This window comes from Cladophialophora immunda, assembly GCF_000835495.1.
Source record: "Cladophialophora immunda strain CBS 83496 unplaced genomic scaffold supercont1.3, whole genome shotgun sequence".
Taxonomy (NCBI): domain Eukaryota; kingdom Fungi; phylum Ascomycota; class Eurotiomycetes; order Chaetothyriales; family Herpotrichiellaceae; genus Cladophialophora; species Cladophialophora immunda.
The window spans coordinates 3,050,564-3,069,602 of NW_015622543.1; the positions used below are offsets into that span (position 1 = coordinate 3,050,564).

A 19,039-nucleotide genomic window follows, 5' to 3' on the forward strand; every position below is an offset into this window, starting at 1 on the left:
CGCCCGCTCTAGACTTCAGAACCGCACTTGAACCGACGCGTTAAGTGACCCGCCCAAAAGGGCTAGGGCGCCAAGACCCCAAAATGGCCGAAGCCGATCTCGTTGCCGCCAGATCCTCGACATCGAGCCTCAACTCATCATCGATTCCGCATAAACATCATTTATTCTCAAATAGAGGTCATCTCTGCAGGATAAACTACCTTCTCTCCTGCATATCTACGACTAGCGCCTATCGTATGTGAAATTCAGCGAGTGGCGGCTTGGTACACATTCTCTTTTTCATCGATATCAAGAAACCTCGTTTGGATCTGCGCCCACCGCCACCATGGGTGTCCCCAAATTCTTTCGATGGCTCAGCGAACGATACCCTGCGATATCACAGCTGATTGCCGAAAACCGCATTCCTGAATTCGACTGTCTTTACCTCGACATGAATGGCATCATTCACAATTGTACGCACAAAGACTCGGACTCGCCCTCTTTCCGAATGACGGAGGACAAGATGTTCATTGCCATCTTCAACTATATAGAGCACCTTTTTGGCAAAATTAAACCCAAAAAGCTGTTTTTCATGGCCGTCGATGGAGTGGCGCCCCGCGCCAAGATGAACCAGCAGCGCTCACGCCGCTTCCGTACCGCACTTGATGCAGAAAAGGCTCGCGAAAAGGCTATTAAAGAAGGCGTGGAGTTGCCCAAAGAAGACCCCTTTGACAGCAACTGCATTACCCCCGGCACCGAGTTCATGGCAAGACTTACCAAACAGCTCAAATATTTCATCAGCAAAAAGGTCTCTGAAGACGTCGATTGGCAAGGCGTCGAGGTCGTCCTGTCTGGCCATGAAGTCCCTGGCGAGGGAGAACACAAAATCATGGAGTACATCCGACAAGCCAAAGCGCAACCTGGTTATGACCCCAATGTGCGCCACTGTCTGTACGGACTGGATGCTGATTTGATCATGTTGGGTCTTCTCAGCCACGACCCTCATTTCTGCTTGCTTCGCGAGGAGGTTACTTTTGGGAGACAGTCCCAGAAGAAATCCAAGGAATTGGAGCATCAGAACTTCTACCTCATGCATCTTTGCATTGTCCGAGAATACCTGGAGTTGGAATTCCAAGACCTAAAGCAAGAGGGCACCCTTGATTTTGATTATGATATGGAACGAATCATTGACGACTTCATTCTGATGGCTTTCTTTGTGGGAAACGATTTCTTACCCAACCTCCCCAACCTGCACATCAACGAAGGAGCGCTGGCGCTTATGTTCCAAAAATACAAACAAATTCTCCCAACACTGGGCGGTTACATCAACGAGCATGGTGTGATCAATCTGCAGCGATTGGAGGTCCTTTTGAATGAGTTGGCGGAAGTGGAGGATCGTTTCTTTGAGGCAGAATATGCCGGGGCCAAGTGGATCGATGCGAAGCGGAATGGGCAGAACGCAGACGAGCCACTGACAACTTCCCGTGGCCCTATCAGAGTCTCTCCTGAACAGAAGAAGCTCTTCAGGGAGGTGAAGAAGTACTTTGTGTCACCCGTCAACAGCGACCCTACGACGAGACAGCCACTAAACCTACCTTCCACACTTCCAGCACGGGATCGCAAATTTGTACAGCAGCTTGCGACCGACTTGCACCTGCAGTGGTCCACAAAGGAAGACGGCAACGGCAACCGCTTCCTTCAGTTGGAATTTCCTGCCAAGGGGGAACAGGCGGAATCGGATGAGGAAGAGGAAGAATCAGAATTAGCCATAATGCGGGTCTTGAAGCGATACGAGAACGCGAAAGTCGAAGAAAGCACCAATGAGCAAGCCCAACAAGACATGCAGAAGAAATACGACCAGAAGTTCCAGGAGTGGAAAGATCAATACTACAAAGAAAAGTTCGGCTGGGGCCTCGAGAATGAAGAAGCCTTGAGGAAGTTGTCGGAAAACTATGTGCAGGGCCTGCAATGGGTCCTTTTCTATTATTATCGTGGCGTTGCTTCGTGGCCCTGGTTTTATCAATATCACTACTCGCCAATGATCTCGGATGTCAAGAGAGGCCTGGGTGCGGACATGAACTTCCATCTCGGTCAACCGTTTCGGCCATTTCAGCAGCTGATGGGCGTTCTTCCGGATCGAAGCAAGAAAATTGTCCCAGAAGTTTACCATGACCTGATGACGTCGAAAGACTCACCCATTATCGACTTCTATCCACGAGATTTTGAGCTCGACATGAACGGCAAGAAACAGGAATGGGAAGCTGTCGTCAAGATCCCGTTTATTGATGAGCGGCGGCTTCTCGATGCTATGGCTCCTAAAGATGCTTTGCTGTCCGATGACGAACGCCTTCGCAATGATTTCGGGGTCAGTCTGAAATTCACGTATTCTCCAGAAGTCGACTACACTTATCCTTCTTCGCTTGTCGGAATCTTCCCAGATCTACCACATTGCCATTGCATCCAAAATGAATTTGAACTTCCTACCATGGATGGCCTGGAGCCGTACGTGGGTCTGGTGGACGGCGTCAAACTTGGTGTCGCAGCTTTGGCAGGCTTCCCCAGTCTGAAAACCTTGCCGTTTACCGGCTCGTTGGGATTCCACGGTGTAAATGTATTCCAGCAAGACAGTCGAAATGAGAGCATGATCATCACTTTGTCAGGCACAGAGACAAGAACCAACGTGGAGTACGCCAAAGTTCTTTTGAATAGGCGTGTCTTTGTGGGATATCCATTCTTGCAAGAAGCAAAGATTGTCAAGGTTTCAGACGAACTTTTCGACTACGTCATGGCGGATAATGGGGAGAGCGTGCCTCATCATATCAGGGAGATTGAGCATTCTGGGAACGAAATTGACCAGTTCCGGAAGAAGGCAGATCGAATTGAGAAATACTACAGCAAGAGACTCGGAATGTTGATTGGCGAAGTGGAATCTCTCGTCCAGGTTGAGATGCTCAAGGGACTCAAGAAACTGGACGATGGATCGACAGTCAAGGAATTCGCCGAGCTTCCAGGTCTGGACACTATCCATGCGACGCAGCTTTTAGTCGAAAATGTGGTCAGCGAAGACGTCCGTTTCATTGAGCAAGCGGCTGTGGCCATTGAAGAAGAATTTCCAGACGGTACTAACGCCTTCTTCCTCGGCGATTACGCTTATGGACGCCCTGTCAGTGTGATTGGCCATGAAAACGGAAAGGCAAAATGCTTGATTGCACTCTCGAAAGCGCGCCAGGTGGAGTTTGGGCGCGAAATCGCCCGTCAAGCAGAAAGACTGTCACCATATACGCCTTCATACCAGGTTGCCCAGAGCCTTAACCTGAATCCACTGGCATTGGCAAAGATCACCTCTTCCTTTTCCATCACGGTGGAAGGGACTAGAGTGAATCTAGGCCTCAACCTCAAGTTTGAAGCCAAAAAGCTCAAAGTTCTAGGCTATTCGCGCAAAGGCTCGAGCGGGTGGGAGTTCAGCCGGGCAGCTATCGAACTGATCCAGCAGTATATGATCAAATTTCCGCAGTTCATCGCTGGCATCCACAAGAACCCGCAAGGTGACATGTTACCTGCGACAGCATACTTCCCCGGCGACGAACAGCAGGCCAAAGCAAAAGTCAAAGAGATACAAGCATGGTTGAAAGAGATTGAATCAAAGAGCTTCGAGAAGGTCCCTCTCGAAGCCGAGCAGTTGGACTCGGAGATTGTGAAGCGTATCGAGCAAGCTGCGGACGAGGCACTTCGCTCTGAACCGCCTCCTTACAACAAAACTATCGGAGGAGTTCCTCGTAATGGACTTTTGAAGCCCTCGGATGCGCAATGGCGGCTTGGAAATCAGAAATTTAGTCTCGGAGACAGGGTGATCTACGTGGCTGACTCTGGCAAAGTTCCAATTGCCTCGAAAGGAACTGTTGTTGGCTTGACCCAAACTACAAGGGAAACTTGGCTTGATATTGTCTTCGACGTCTCTTTTATGAGTGGGACGTCGTTGGGAGATCGTTGCTCACCATTCCGCGGATCCACCGTGCCAACATGGTCTGTTTTGAATCTCAGCAATCGACAAGTACTTGCTTCATCAAAAGCAAGCGCGAATCGACAGACAAATGGCAGTGCGCATTCTCCTCTCACTGTGCCAGGTTATGGTCAACCTGGGATCGGAGGCCCAGGTCAATTACGCCCAGCCGGAACGCCTCCAGCATTGAGAGGTACATGGCGCGGAGCTGTATCTGGACATCCGTCCGGTGGGCGGGGGCAAACGAACGGCACGTCAGGCCGGGGCCAAATGACGGGGACTTCAATGCCAATCCGGAACATGTCAAGCTCACCTGTCAACGGTAACCGCGGCAATGCGACAAATGGTCAGTATGGTCGTGGTGGCCGCGCAGCGATGGGCCATGTCAGCGCTCGAGGAGGGTACACAATTGTCGACCGAGGCGATGCTCAAGCTGGTGTTGTCCAGAACAATCCCAATTTCCGGCCCAAAGCGCAGAACAATGTACCTCCACCGGCCAGCTTGAACCTTCCTGCCACCCCACGAGGCCGTGGTCGAGGACGAGGTGGTACGTCTAGAGGAGGACGAGGTGCAACGCCGCGGGGAGGATCATGAGGTGATGGCACCTACCGGTCTGCAAATCCGTATGATTAGCGAAGGTCTGTCGGTCTTGAACAGGTGTATGGTTTTGTCGTCAAGAGCATGTGGTGGTGCAAGTTTGGGCTGCAAGAGATATTAGTGAGTAAAGGGTTTCAGTCACACGGAGGAAGCCGATGTTATCGCTCCAGTTGAATGCAGCGGACCGGATGGAGTCGTGGGCGATTGAGCCTTTCCGAGCAAGGCTAGCGATCCTTGCAAGCTCGCTATGCAACGCAGAGCCCCGCAGTTCGAAGCGTCCGGTACTCCTCCAGTCCGTCAAACCAACTGGCACATGCTGGAACGGAAAGGCGAGTTCAGAATACGAGGTTGCGGAAACGATCGCCATGAGAAGCGCGGCGCACCCGAAGAAAAGCCATAGATGCGAATGGGGGGACGATGGGATCGATTGCAACCAATCCTTCAGTCTCCAGATCCTCGCGACAATGTGTCCTTGTTTGCCTGTCTCTATGCAAGTTCCTGCTCCCCCCTGGATGTACGTTAAGGTCCGACGCTTGAAATGCACGTCATCTGATGGGCCGTTTGCCTTACTAACTACGGAGCACGAGTTTCCTGTTCCAGCTTTCGCGAGTTCTGCAAAGGCCCCGCCTTGAGGTCTTATGCTTCGCCGAGGGGCAATGTGGCGAAAAGGTTCACACTCGCCCGAACTCTTCGACTCGGGCTGCATATCTCCCGTTCCCAGGACAGTGTGACCCCCTCGTTTCCCGGTGGCGCTCTTTCAAGCTGATTCGATCCAGGTGTTGCGTTCCTGGCTGCCTCTCCACGCCAGGCTCTGGCACCACGTCAGATCTGCTCGTCAAACCCCTCAACCGAGTCCCTTGCTACCCCCACGCTATCGAGCGTCAGACACGTTTTCTTGCTGGTGGGCTATTGTTTCCAACGTTCAAGTTGATGCCACCATCCATCCCCACAGTCTCTATCCACGATGACATGCTGCCGTGCTGCCGCCAACCCCTTGCCGACGGGCTTTTACTGCCTGCTCTTTCGAGATAAAACACATGACCCGGGCTTCGACATTGACAGACCCCATTGAAACCCGTTTGACTCCCTCCGTGGCAGGCTAGCATTGGGGTTTTGTTCCTCCTGCTTGGTTAGGGTGCGGAGAGCAGATTCCGGCGCACGAACCATGCTGTGTGACTCTATTATCAGCTCCCAAGACTCACAGCAATCCACGATACAGATCACCAAACCCATTGATATTGACGAGTTCCCATTTCTCCCCCATTTGTTATCTCATGAGGCCTAGTCAAGCATTGGCTCCGCTACAATTCCCTTACCAATCAGCTTGATGCTGCGGTCCGGGCTAGGATCACGCTTTCTCGCAGTGACAGCCGCCTCCATTTCTCTCATCATCTGACTTTGTGGATATCTCTTGTTCCCTTTCCTGTCTCTTCCGCATCGAGCCTTGGTCCAACCTCAACAATTTTTGGGCAGACAAACCACCATGGCGGTTGTAATTGTGACTCTGTATCGCTCTCCCTCGATTGTCAAGTGAAGACCCATCCGCGGCTGGCGCTGGCCAAGGCAAGTCGAAGCCAACACGAAGTTGCCTTTTGGTCTCTTCTCCAAGTCCAAGAAGGGATATTGGATCCTGAGAAAGCCCCGAAAGAAGGCTCCGCCACTTCGAGGCTCCATTGGACTAGACATCACACACAACAAGGCCCGAGCCTGATACTTTGACCGGTTGCCTACGACCTGTCGCCATCGCTCTCATTCCCCCCCCAGAAGTCACGGAATACTAGAGTCTACTAGAGTCAACATCAAACATGACGGACTCGATGAACCTGATCTCAGCGCAGATATCATTCTTGGTAAGCCCTTCCGGCTATTGTCCTGGTTGTGTATATAAGAAGATCCAGCATGCATCAGGCTCTGCCTTGCCCTGTTGAGAACCATTATTTTCCAACTCTACATCCGCTTATTTCCCCCTCCAGGAAGCACATCTCGCTCTAATCCATATCCCTATCGAACTGTATGCCTTATCCCTCCAGCCTATTCTCCGGCTTCTGTTCGGGGAAGACCACGACGAGGACGCCGCAAAGATTTCTTGGACCAACCGCCATGATTTTCTCAATGTCTCCATCACTGCAATCGAATGCTCCATTATATGCTCGCGACATCTTGCAGACCGGTTCGTGCGCCCGGTAGCCGAGGTCCTCAACAGCTTGTACGCCAGCAACAAGAAGGGCAAGTCGAAGGGGGAAATCCAAATCTGGAACGAAGACTATACAGTCATTCAAGTCGACGGACAGGGCCTTGACGCTGGTCAGAGAGTGCTGGAGTTGACGTCGCCACTAGCCATGGCTGGAATGTATGTCTCCCCCCCCCAAAAAGGTGTTTGTTTTCAGTTCTAATGAATCATCAACTGATCTTGATTCCATGATCCCAACTATTGTAGAAGCATTTTCTTCATCACGACCTATTTCTCCGACTACATCCTTGTTCCCTTCCGGTCACGAGGCACCGTCACCAGAGCCCTCCAACAGCGGGGGTTCGTCTTCTCCAAGGCCGCCGACGCCTTCGTGTCACAACTTTCACCAGCATCTCCCACCTTGCTTCAAGGCGGTGCGAGACCATCGCCCTCACCGTTCTACGACAACTCGGCGCCCACCACGCCGCCGGCCAAAGACATCCCCGAACTCCAGCTCCGCACGTTCAGGAAGCTCAAGCGGAACAACATCACGCCCTTTGTCGACGGTAACATCCGTCTGGCAAACTGCGCCGGCAGCCGCGAGTACAACAAGGCGAGTGAAGAGCGGCTCAAGAACGACCTCCTGCAGGTCCTGCTCGCCACGGCGGCGCCCACCAGCACGAGCACGAGCACGAGCATCTCCAGACAGCCGGCCATGATCTCGCCGACCGGGCTGAGCCTGGGCCTTGGCGGCAGCAGCAGCAGCACTCCAACACCCCTGGCGGCGCCGTCGGCTGAGTTGGACTTTGGCGCCAAATTCCTCTCCCTGACCATCACCGCGGGCGAACCCATCTCGATCCTCCTGGAGCACCGACTGCTCGACCGCCTGGGTGGGTCCCTGCTGGGCGCCAAATCCGACGACGACGCCCTGGTCCCCATCACGCTCGACCTGCGCGACCTCCCACTCGACGCCACGGGCATCGTCTGCGGCGTGGCCGGCCGGCTGGCCCAAGGCAGCACCGACCTCCCGGACGAAGAGGTCGTTCTGGGCTTCAACCCGCCCGGCCCAAGCGGCAGCACGACGACGGCGACGACACCCGCGATGGCCGAGGCTGGGACCCGTGCTCACGACGAGCCCGTCGAGATCTCCTTCCTCAGCACCGCCCGAGCCGGCACCGTCATCGTCCGCGCCTCTCAGCTCCACAAGGCGCTCGAGGCGCTCGACTACGGGATGAAGAGGGTCGGAGATGCGGATCGACCGTGAGCGCGAGCGTGTGCGTGCGTGAATGTGGATTGGATGGTTACGACTGGTTCGTTCCGTCCTCTCCAGGAGAGCCACTAATCTGAGCCCACAAGGGAGGGTGAGGGCGAGCGCTTGAGAGAGACTGAGGCCAGTGAGTTCGAGGAGGAAAAACCCAAGCCAGGATTGTTGCCGCCCTGAGCACCATGGCTCATGATCTGCATTAACTCCGGAGGACGAAAGAAAAAGGGCATTCAGCACATGGAAGAAGGCATCGGAAGGGAACGAGACAAGCGTCTTGCTCGTCGCTCGTCGTCCAGCAGGCATGGGATGATGCGACCGGGATCTTTCGACGCGGCGGAAAAAGTTATTTCTACCTTTTCTATTATATCTCTCTTTCTCTCCCTTGGTATTTAGTCCCCCTTTTCCTGACGTCCTTGAGACGAAAGGGTGTTTGGAAGGACTCAAAAAAGCTTTCAGACAGTATAAACACCAATACCTGCGTGCTTACATGGGCCTGTCATCCAGCGCCGTAGATCTTGACTACGCCATCAGCACCTCCACCAGCCCATAGACTCTGTCGTGCCTGCCCTAGGCTGCCTTCCCTCCATCTCACGACGCTCACCACCCTGTCAGATTCACTGACTCGGACACTCCCCACGCTCTTGCCGGAGAGGACATCCCAAGCGCGCACACTGCCGTCGCTCTCGCTACCACTCAGCACCAAGGCGTCGTTTGCGCCGAGACAGCTCCTCAACCTGAGACTCTCGTTTTTGTACCCTTCCCTGGCGTCCTCGGGAGGGAAAGCCCTCAGACACGTCCCGTCCCCTCGATCCATCAGTCGGATCCTCCCGTCGAGGCATCCCACAAGCATCGTTCTTGCGTCTCTCGAGAGGTCCAGGCTGGTCACACTCCCGGGCATCACATCCACCGTCACCTTGCCCGTGCGGATATCGTAGGATCGCACCCTGCCGTCAATGCTACCTGCTACGACCTCGTGTCCGTTGCCCGGTACCACGACGCTCGAGATGCCGTCTTTTGCCTCTTCGAGAACCATGAGTGGCCGTGCGTCCCGGCTCTTGACATCCCACAGCCTCACGCTGGTGTCATCACTCCCGCTCGCGAGTACACTGTCCCCGTCTCCAGCGAACGCCACGCAGGTGATCCGGCTGCTGTGTCCCTGTGTGGTATTGTTCCCGAATCTCCTCAGCGTGCCATCTGCGGCCTGGACGTCCCAGAGAAACACGGCGCGATCGCCACCCACCGATGCAAAGGTCTGGTTGTCTTGTGCACAGGCGATGTCGAGAATGGGGTAGCCGTGGGCGGAGTATTTCTGGATCGGTACGGACAAAGGGTTCTCAGGCTTAGACGGCTCGGTGCGGGTCAGGTGGACTTGTCGGTCGGAGCTGCCGGTGAGGACGTAGGTGCCGCCGAGAGAGGAGAATGTGATGGCGTTAATTGGGCCTGCGTGCGAGGTGATGTTGTTCACCAGGACAGCGGGTAGTTTCGGTGGTGAAGGGCTCATGATGGTGCTGGCGGATTGGGAGCACGCTCTAGGTTATAGCAAGGTACGCAGGACGTTCTTTGTAGGAGGATGGTATGAGAGTCGACGGGAGAGGGAGAGTGGAAGGAGAAGACCTTACTGTCAACGAAGACATCATCTGCATCGTCTACGCTCTGTTTGCTGTCGAGTGGTCGAATGCAGGACGCAGGATGGACAACAGGTCACAAGCGACCTCGAGTTGTCTAGGGAGAACCACCAGCCTCACAGGGACCCGTACCCAACAAGTTGCAGGCACATAGGTACCTCGTACTTCGTGCTCGGCGCGTATCCAGTTCTGTGGTCTGTGAGTATTGCTCCAACTGCGTTACTATACGGGCTCGACGGCTTGGTAAAACCCGCTTGGAGCTCACATTGCCGCTTTTATATACCCCTCCCTCCTATGTAATTGTCTGGGCTAAAAGGAGTGGTTACTAACGGCCGCTTTTAACACGTCCATACCAAGCACCAAGGCCGCTTATTTCTTGGTCTTCCATCTTCGATTTTCCCAATACCAGTCGTTGCTGCTCATCTCAGCCGCCGCGGCCCAAACATATCATGGTCCTTTAGGAAGTACGTGACAATGTCGCTGCCATTGTTCAGCGAGTTTCTTTCTCCAAGGGCTGAACAATTTGACGCGTTGAAGGTAGGCCTAGATTACGCCACTTGGATAATGATTAGCTGCGTTTCAGCCTACGAGTCAATGGTCTTGATACTCAATGGCCGATGAGGCTGTCACCTGTGTCGAGGCTTTGGCGTCTGGAAGCCTGTCGGCCAAGCTGAAAAAGGTTTGCGGCTCCCTTACCATGCAATTGTTTTCTGTCTCGCAGAGCTTTGCGCCAGAGAGCGCCTGCGGACGCACATGGCAAATCCAGGCATACGGTACACGGCTCTCACTTCACGTCAACTGAGCGAACAGCCCGGTGGAGGCAACGAGAACAGTGCTTCCGGCATCCCACTTCGCAGTGTAGGGACATCTTCACACCTTCGACGGAAAGCTATAGGGCGATCCAGTGAGAGCGCAACCATCACAGGAGATCACAATATTGACTCGACCTCCATCCCACCACGAGGCGATCCACCGACAGGATCCTTTGCGAGCGTTCCACAGTCCTCTCGCACATCAGAAGCCGCGCACCTTTTGCCTAATACCCCTCTCCTAGAGACTATCCTGCATGGATCTCAGGAAGATGCAACATCAGGAGCACGGCGCAGCACCAGCTTCCTGCTGTGGGGTGGGGCGAAGCAGCCTGACCTGGCAGAAGAAGAAACGGCGGAGGATGATCTGCGGTTGAGCAAGACCTTCAAACAGAAATATCTATCTGGTCGCACTGTCAGTCTTCGCTTCTTGGCGACTTGTGTGGCTATCATTCTGATCCTCAACGTGGCCGTTCTGATCTACTCAGCCAAGCGCGGACCCTCCATTTCGGGCTCACTTCTGGTCGCGCAGGATCAGTGCACCACTATCAAAAAACTTGACGTGGGCCTTCATGCACTCATTAACATGCTCGGTATCCTTGCATTGGCTGCTGTGGGTGGTTTCATCACGGCCTTGTCATCGCCCAGTCGAGAAGATCTGGATCGAGCACACCGAGTGGGCGCTTGGTTCGATATTGGCGTTCCAAGCATCCGTAATCTCAAATACATCGGTTGGAAACGCAAGTACATGTGTATAATTATCTACTTGCTGTCCTTTCCGATACACATCATGTGGGTTTGGGGATCTGGATGCTGTACAATCCTGCTGACCAACCCGTGTTAGGTACAATTCAGTCCTCTGGGTGAACTTGAATTCTACAAGCTTCTACTACCTGATCGTGTCGGACGACTTCCTAACTGGAGCAGCATATGACATGACCAACATACCTCTTCAATACGTGGTAGAGCCCTCGATCGAGCAGCCTGCAGCTGATAAGATCCAAAGTATGCAGGCGCATGCCTCAAGCTACGCTGTTCTCGACCCTGGAGACTGCATCGACACGTATTCGAATATTTACCCATCCAAATACTCGGATCTCATCATGGTCAGCTCGCACGAGACTGTCACCAACTCCCTGCTTCTGTGGGACCTCTACCTGTCTTCCTCCTCCTCGTTCCTCTGCTCGCCTCCTGTCACCAACGAACACGAAGCCGAAGATCTCTTCGACTACTCACCAGTCTGCGATTTCGATTCAATCAAGAAAGATCTTGGGAATTGGACAACTTACGGCTACCACATCAAATACTGCCTTGCTCGGGAAGTCGATCTGGACTGCTCTCTGAATCTGGATATTGTCCTCATGACGATCATGATTGTGTGCAACGCTCTTTTGCTCGCTCTCATGATCTTCACTTTGACCGTTCTGTGGCCGATCACACGCAGGACTCTTGCTGTCCATGGAGATGTCATTGCAAGCTATTTGCAGGCCGAAGACGAGTTCTCACACGGAATGTGCATGGCTGAAAAGATGCGACTTGAATACTTTTGGACCAATCGCGGTAAACCCATGCCCATCTACGTTACTCCACGAAGATGGTTCCAGTCCATGAACAGAAGACGGCTTCTTATTCTCATCGGCATCTTTATTGGTGGCCTCGTGCTGGTTGGCATCATTACCGGATATGCACTCTATATTGTCCGTCATGACCGCCGGCTTCCCATCTCCTGGCGCAGTCTTTGGAACTTGGGGTTCGGAAGTACGACAGTATCTGGCGAACTGGACATGAACGAGAGTGGTTCCGTGACCTCGCTGGCATTTGTTTCGAACATCCCGCAAGTGTTCTTGGCCTTCATCACGCTCGTCACGAATGCAGCCATGGTGGAAATGACGCAAGCTGCTGACTACGCCCAATTCGCCCCCAAGAGCCAGCGGCTCCGCGTCAGTGAGGCTGTTGGGTCCCAAGACGGGACATATCTGCTGGGCATGCCCTACAACTACGCGATCCCGACCATCTCCATCACGGCGCTCCTGCACTGGTGCGTCTCCCAGTCCATCATTCCCATCAAAGTGACCGCCCCCAGCACAGACTCGCAGGCCCTGGACTTCGGCACGGCGGACCTGGTGTTCTCGCCGCTGGCAACCATCGCAAGCGCCGTCATGGGCGGCGTGCTCGTCATCGCGACCCTCCTGCTGGGACTCCAGACGCTGAAGCCCCCGATGCCGCTGGCGAGCAGCTGCAGTCTGGCATTGAGCGCGGCGGTGCATCCCTACGAGGAGATTGTCGACCAAACCGCGATCTACGTGCCGGTCAAGTGGGGTGTGGTTGAGTTCAAGGATGGGCCAGAGGGCAGGATCAGTCATGCCTCGTTTGTATCGAGTAGGCGGCCGTTGCTGAAGATTGATTCGACGGCGAAGTACAGGTGATAAATATTACTCCCTCCGGATAGAGGACGCTACTAGGAGGGCTACAATTTATGACTTGATGAAAAACGTCCTGAAATACTTGCAAGAGAGACACAGAATATCCGAGCCATGCAGAATGCGCAGACTGGGCTTAAGATGGATCATGTGTAGCAAATAATAACTTATGTACTTGTATGGGCAATGCGAGACTGTTCCGCTGAGGGAGTTGCCCCGGATCCCCAGCAGAGAACGAGATCGGAGCCCGTATCCAAACAGCACGGCAACACAAAGCTCCATACACATCCATATTTACCAGGGTAGCAGAGCTCCCCTATATATCCACCGATCAGTACGGAGTACTGTTCACCTTTGGTAATCAAGATCAGTCAGTCAGTTTAACCGCCGTTGAGTTGAGGTTACACCATTCCCAAATTTTTGTGTTGAAGATTTCGCCCAAAGCGCCTCCCTCGTTTTCCAGACATCCAACGTCTCTCGTCATAATAATGTCAAACAAAAAGGGGGCCCAAAAGCCTCTCCTCCATCCCAATCCAAATCATGCAGCCCCCCCACGGACCTTCACTTCCGGTTCAACAGGCTCAGGAACTCCTCTCGTGTTTTGGCACTGCTCCTCATGGCGCCCAGCATGCAGCTCGTCGTCGTGGAGCTGCTGGTCTTCTGCACGCCTCTCATCACCATGCAAAGATGGCTGCTCTCCATGACGACCGCGACGCCCTGTGGTTTCAGCACTTCGGCGATCGCCAGCGCGACTTGTTTCGTCAGCCGCTCTTGCACCTGCAATCGGCGCGAGAACATCTCCGCCAACCGAGCCAGCTTGGATAGCCCGAGCACGCGCCGGTTGGGGATATACCCAATATGCATCTTCCCGATAAACGGCACCATGTGATGTTCGCATAGGCTGAACACTTCGATGTCCTTGACGATCACCAATTCGTCGTGGTCCTCGTGAAACACTGCCCCGTTGACCAGGTCCCGCACGTTCTCCTCGTAGCCCTTTGTGAAATACATCAGCGCCTTCGCGTATCTCTCCGGAGTGTCTCGCAGCCCCTCTCGGTCCGGGTCTTCGCCAATACACTCGAATATCGTCCTGACCGCTCCTGCGAGTTTGTCCAGGCGGACCTGTGCCTGTTCCGGGGTCTGATCGAGGCGTTCGCGGGTGCCGATGCACGGCCAGGAAAGGCCGTCAAAGTCGATGGGTGGATTGAGTGTGTATGGGCTTGCAGGACGCGACACCGTCGAGGCAGGAGGGGTGGGCGGCGCTTCGTCTCGCTCGTCTCGAGCCGGGGTGTGTAGTGGGGGAGCCCGTTTCGGGTCGGTCTCCTTTTGCGCACTCTCTAGGCCCAGCCATGATGTCCCGCTCGGCATGGTGGCTTGCGACGCCGTTTGAGCTTCGGCCGTGAGGTCTATGGTTCTCCGGCGGCCGTACGTGGCTTTGATGGAAGAAGCGAGGTTCTCTCGTTCCTGCGCGCGAGTGGTCGTCGTCTGGGAACGGTGCAGAGGGGAAGAACCATTCAACAAGTACGAAGGGACGGCGGAGCGAGGTTTTGGGTGCAAGGGCGCGGGAGGAGGGACGCTGTTGCCGTGGTCTAGAGAAGGGGGTTTCGGCGTAGGGTTACTTTGACTCATGGCGGGGGAAGGGCGAGGGCAGGGTGCAGGGTGAGATTTATGGCAGAGGCATGGTCTTTCGACCAGGAGAACACCGAACGGGATTCTAGCTCCAACACAGGATGTGACGGTCAGGACTATATGTAGGCAGGCAAAAGGTATTACCGTGCTGGTTTGGGTTTTTGTATCTTCGTCGCCGAATTATGGTCGCTGTGAGGACATGTCGGAGGAGGGAGTCGGAATCTTTTTTTTCGTCCTGCGCCCTTGCAGCCGGCGCCAGCCAATCGGAGGACGCCGTGCGTGATCCGGGCGCCAAGCCCAGAAAAGACCACGGCTTGGCATCAACCACGGTCCTCCTTTTCAACTATATAAACCTCGATCCCTCTCTCCTTCTTTTCCTTCTCTTTCTTCTTTTTCCTTTCCTCAGCTCTGTGAGTCCCACCCCTCCTCACCCCCCTACATTTGATCTCTTGCTGACTGTTGTTTCCCAGCTTTGCCAACTGGCTTAGATCAAGTGTAGTATCTGTTCTTTTCAGTTTAATCTCTGAAATGACACCACGTGTGTCTGACTTTGATTAAATTTATTTTTGCACGCCGCTCGAGACTCTCTGTGCTTGCACGGAGCATCTCGAGCACCGTGTCCGAGGCCTCACACTGCCGCCTTGTGACGCGAACAAAACCCCTTTTCATCATGGATTCCTTTGCCTTGCGCAAAGCCTTGGAGAAGAGTTGGATCTGTTTATAAGCCATGTTGTGTGCCCAGAGTCACTCGAGAGTGAAACTGCGCCTTGAAAGACTGGCTTGCCACGACATCTGCCCCCATTGCTCTCTGATGTTCTCACTGCCAGGCTACCAAGTTCACCCTTTCTTCACCGCTCCTCCACCCTCACGCCCACCGGACCTCACGCGACTGCTGCCTGTTTGTAGGCACGCGGCGGTGAGTGACGGGCGCCTGCTCTCAAGCTTCAAAACGATTTGTTGAGTCTTTTCGAGTCCATAGCGCTATGTCCATCATGAAGCGAGAAGTCAAAATCTCTGGATTCCACACGAGGACCATGGTACCGCAGTTTCTTGGAATGCAGCCTATCCCCTACACTACACTACTCATAATCATCTTCGCAACGAAACAAGGCTGCTCGTCCGTCGGGTTGGCTTCCAGAGGCGCGTCGACGCACCACCTCGCCTCTTGCCCGTCTTCCAAGTGACCTGCTCCCGCAAAAAGAATGTGCGGGCCTCCTCTTACTGCTACTGCTTGGCGGTGTCGGTGTCGGTGTCGGTGTCGGTGTCGTTTACCGTACCTACTGACGAGGGAAACTCGAGAAGCCGATTCCCGGTCCGTGCATTGATAAAAGAGCCACGAGTGCCAAAGGTCCGATATACACACCGGTGAAGTGGACGCATTTTGTCCTAGGCCCTCCGATGTGGGAACCGCCGCTGGGTGAGGTCTCTGCCTTCTTCATCCAAGCATGACTGCAGGAGATCATCAGTGTTGGGAGCGGTGCTTTGCATGCAGGGTGCCGGCATGTTACTACGCGAGGAGATAAAAGACGACTTACCCTCCCAATTCCAATCTTTCATAACGGTCAGCCAATGCAACTTCCCCCTCACCGTATAGTCGATGAATCCAGCTCGCGTCACTGGATCTACGCCCTTCTTAAATGCAGCTGACTCGGGGAAATCCGTCGATGCTGAACGAGACCGTGCGTCTGCATCAAATCGAGCTGTGACTTCACCGGCGGATCTTGAAGCACCAGGCGTCGCGTGAATCGGTGAACCATCTTTTGGTAGACCAGCTGCAGTCGACGGCGGGCTGGACGGCGACTTCTCATATACAACGCCGTAACGCGATTCATATTCATCCCTTCTCCGCCACACCTCCATTGTGATCTCTTTGCATCGGTCCACGATTCCTGTGATCATGCGTTTGGACATGAGATCCCAGCGCTCGCGCACCCAGGCTCTGTCATCTTCGTCGAAGGCTTCACATCCTGCCATCATCAGCGGGAATATGTGCACAATGATCGTACGCGACGACAGTGGAATGGTCGCGAGGAAGACGAGACACTTTGACGCCAACTCCCAGATCGAGTGCACCCAGGGGAGTTCCGGGACTGCTTGACGGAGGAGCAAGAGCGAAGCCCATCGGTACGCCTCTGCCGTTTGGATCGAATTGGTGATACTGGGGTTCAGTTCGACTCCACCCTCCGAGTCTATCAGCGGAGCCCAGCCTTCTATCGCCATTCTTAGCTCTATCGCCTTGGAGATGATGGCCGGAGAATTGCGCTTCTCCGTTCTCTGTCGAACGCGACCGACCAGCTCGCCCAGCTGGCCGATCAACGGGAAAAGCGTGATCGCGCAGCCCATGAGTGGATCAAGTTGCTGTTCACTGGGAACAGCGCTGCTGAGCGACGTGCAGGCGGTCATGAATGCGGTGTCGTTGAAGCTTTGAGGTGCCATAGATACCAACCGAGCAATAACGTCCATGTACAAGCATGTATTCGCCAAAAAGCTCAGACGGCTCACATCTCCCGGGGTAAACCTCGATGTCTGGTGTCTGGAAGCAGCTTGTCGGATCAGTGCCTTGGCACGGTTGACGTGGTCAATTCCTGTCGACGACTGCTGATAGTCCCATGTTTCTGCGAAGCCCAGTGCCAATCTCGTCGCAATGGCCGCTTCCAGAAGCATGTTGCCGTTGTCCTCGTTGTTGACGAGAGCTTGCTCACCGGACTGGAAATGCCGCAGTCCAATGACCCGGAGCTGCGACTGAGTCCTGCACATGTGCAAGCACGTCATTGCAGCAAGTGCGTGATAGAGAGCAGGACAGCCAGATGCTAGGGGCCAGACCAGCGTTCGCCATGGATTCTTGGTTTCGTCATCTTTGATCGAGAGGATGGTGCATGTCTGCTGCTCAAAGAGATGCCGTATCATTTCCGGAGTACCACTAGGAGACTGAGGCTGGTGATATATTGTTTGAAGGCTATCACCGCTGTTATGATCCAGAGAATGGGAAGGTGCCACAACGTTTCCCAGCAATTCGGAAGCGCACTCGGTCTGTGGCTCGGACAGGCTCATCTGCCAATCGATGTTTCCAAAGTCTTCCTCCAGCGCGGCCTCTGCCGACTCCAGCAACTCGTCAAGCCCGGACATGTTCCACTCGATATCATGATTCAATTCGAATCCACTTCCGTCCGTTTGTAGGAGCAAATCGTCTAGCTGTGATAGGTCGTAAGAACTCGCATCTGCTGGAGAAATCGACAGGAAGCGATAGTGGTCGGCAACGCAGGATGCTAGGTTATAGGTAGCATCATCAAGGTGGTCTGCAACCGATGACAGTGTTTCACAAACGGGAACTCCATTGTTGCCAAAAGTGCTTTGAGCATTGACATGAGCACTGGCGGATTCGATTGACCCTCCAGATATTGTCGTCGTCCTCTGATGGTCTGGTTCGAACGAAGATGGCATTACTATTTCAATCGGGGGTATTTCGACATTGTCAAGAACTCCACGACTTGCAGCGAGTGTGCTAGACCGTCCCGGCACTCCGTCGTCCCCTTGGATTGTTTTGGAAGGACCATCGGGTAGTTTGGACTCGTTAGCCTGGACGTCACCTCCCACCACTTCATTCGTCGTTTGATCATCTGTTGAAATCGCTGGCACCTCTCGACGTTGCGACAGTCTCCTGGACACAATTTCACCGTTGGAGCGTCCATCCTTGCTCTGTTCAAAGACTTTCCATCTGAGGAACTTTTGATAGCCGCCACAGGTCACTCCTCGACGGGCGCATTGTCGACATGTTGGCTTGTCCTCATCACATTTCGCGCGCCTTGCCTTGCAGGTCACGCACCCTACAACGGCCCCGTCAGCGATTATTCAAGAAATAAGTGGTCGATATTGTTTGTCATGGTGGTGCGGTCCTAATGTTGGTGCCATATTGGCCGGGACAGGGGCACTTTCGTACCATTGCGACTTTTTGGTTGCTTGCGTCTGGATGTTCCCTCATTGCTTCTCGCCTCAACCGTCGGAGCAGGAGATAGGAAGGTTGAAGTGCTTTTTGCAAGGAGGGTAGCAGGTTTGGGCATCAGAGAATCGCTATGTTGGGCAGCGTGGACCGTGTAAGAGCGCTATCGGTGGGCTCAGGATGCACATGTGTGCCTTGTAATAAGAGCAGCCCGCTGTGTTATAAAGTCTGAAGAGAAATCAAGGCCGAGTGAGAGCATGGCGAATTGGATGACATATGAAGATGCGCTGTGGACATGCAGCTCGATTCTCTCTGCCGGGTAGGTGTACTCTAAGCGTCTGGGGGTGCTGGAAGAGGGGTTGTTCCTGCGCCCAATGACGGTGATCCAAAGGCCCTCGGGTGACTCCTAGTGGTTAAGAAGCTTATCTGGCGCCTATCGTGGCCGGGCGAGCCACTTAAAGGCCCTATGAGCCCGCCTACTCACCCCTAGAGTCCCGTGGCTAAGATAAGTAGTGCATGCCTACCTACGGTACAAACAGAGCTGCTGATAAGGAGTCCAGCTAAAGTATTACTTTGAAGGGGAGTCTTCGTTTGCCGACATTGTCCATT

At 54.0% G+C, this 19,039-nt stretch overlaps 6 protein-coding genes across 6 annotated transcripts; 3 read left to right on the forward strand and 3 right to left on the reverse strand.

Annotated features, from left to right (window-relative positions):
* The first annotated feature begins 147 nt into the window (after nucleotides 1-147).
* Nucleotides 148-5,339, forward strand: PV07_05505 (uncharacterized protein). Its single transcript, XM_016392412.1, has one exon. It carries the CDS (start codon nucleotides 326-328, stop codon nucleotides 4,571-4,573), a length of 4,248 nt encoding a protein of 1,415 aa, XP_016249931.1. The 5' UTR covers nucleotides 148-325; the 3' UTR covers nucleotides 4,574-5,339.
* Nucleotides 5,340-6,023: 684 nt separating this feature from the next.
* On the forward strand, nucleotides 6,024-8,490 carry PV07_05506 (uncharacterized protein). Its single transcript, XM_016392413.1, has 3 exons — nucleotides 6,024-6,426; nucleotides 6,550-6,926; nucleotides 7,014-8,490. The coding sequence occupies exons 1-3, from the start codon at nucleotides 6,382-6,384 to the stop codon at nucleotides 8,008-8,010; spliced, it is 1,419 nt and encodes a 472-aa protein (XP_016249932.1). The 5' UTR covers nucleotides 6,024-6,381; the 3' UTR covers nucleotides 8,011-8,490.
* PV07_05507 (uncharacterized protein) lies at nucleotides 8,330-9,827 on the reverse strand. The gene is made up of 2 exons (XM_016392414.1): nucleotides 9,630-9,827; nucleotides 8,330-9,568 (listed from the first exon to the last, which is right to left on the reverse strand). Exon 2 carries the CDS (start codon nucleotides 9,509-9,511, stop codon nucleotides 8,507-8,509), a length of 1,005 nt encoding a protein of 334 aa, XP_016249933.1. The 5' UTR covers nucleotides 9,512-9,568; nucleotides 9,630-9,827; the 3' UTR covers nucleotides 8,330-8,506.
* A 561-nt stretch (nucleotides 9,828-10,388) lies between these two features.
* On the forward strand, nucleotides 10,389-12,870 carry PV07_05508 (uncharacterized protein; the record flags this gene model as incomplete). The annotated part of the gene is made up of 2 exons (XM_016392415.1): nucleotides 10,389-11,236; nucleotides 11,289-12,870. 2 exons carry the CDS (start codon nucleotides 10,389-10,391, stop codon nucleotides 12,868-12,870), a joined length of 2,430 nt encoding a protein of 809 aa, XP_016249934.1.
* A 91-nt stretch (nucleotides 12,871-12,961) lies between these two features.
* On the reverse strand, nucleotides 12,962-14,684 carry PV07_05509 (GTP cyclohydrolase I). The gene has a single exon (XM_016392416.1). It carries the CDS (start codon nucleotides 14,491-14,493, stop codon nucleotides 13,426-13,428), a length of 1,068 nt encoding a protein of 355 aa, XP_016249935.1. The 5' UTR covers nucleotides 14,494-14,684; the 3' UTR covers nucleotides 12,962-13,425.
* A 1,184-nt stretch (nucleotides 14,685-15,868) lies between these two features.
* PV07_05510 (uncharacterized protein) lies at nucleotides 15,869-18,487 on the reverse strand. Its single transcript, XM_016392417.1, has 3 exons — nucleotides 18,431-18,487; nucleotides 16,029-18,317; nucleotides 15,869-15,942 (listed from the first exon to the last, which is right to left on the reverse strand). Exons 2-3 carry the CDS (start codon nucleotides 17,932-17,934, stop codon nucleotides 15,929-15,931), a joined length of 1,920 nt encoding a protein of 639 aa, XP_016249936.1. The 5' UTR covers nucleotides 17,935-18,317; nucleotides 18,431-18,487; the 3' UTR covers nucleotides 15,869-15,928.
* Nucleotides 18,488-19,039: the final 552 nt, after the last annotated feature.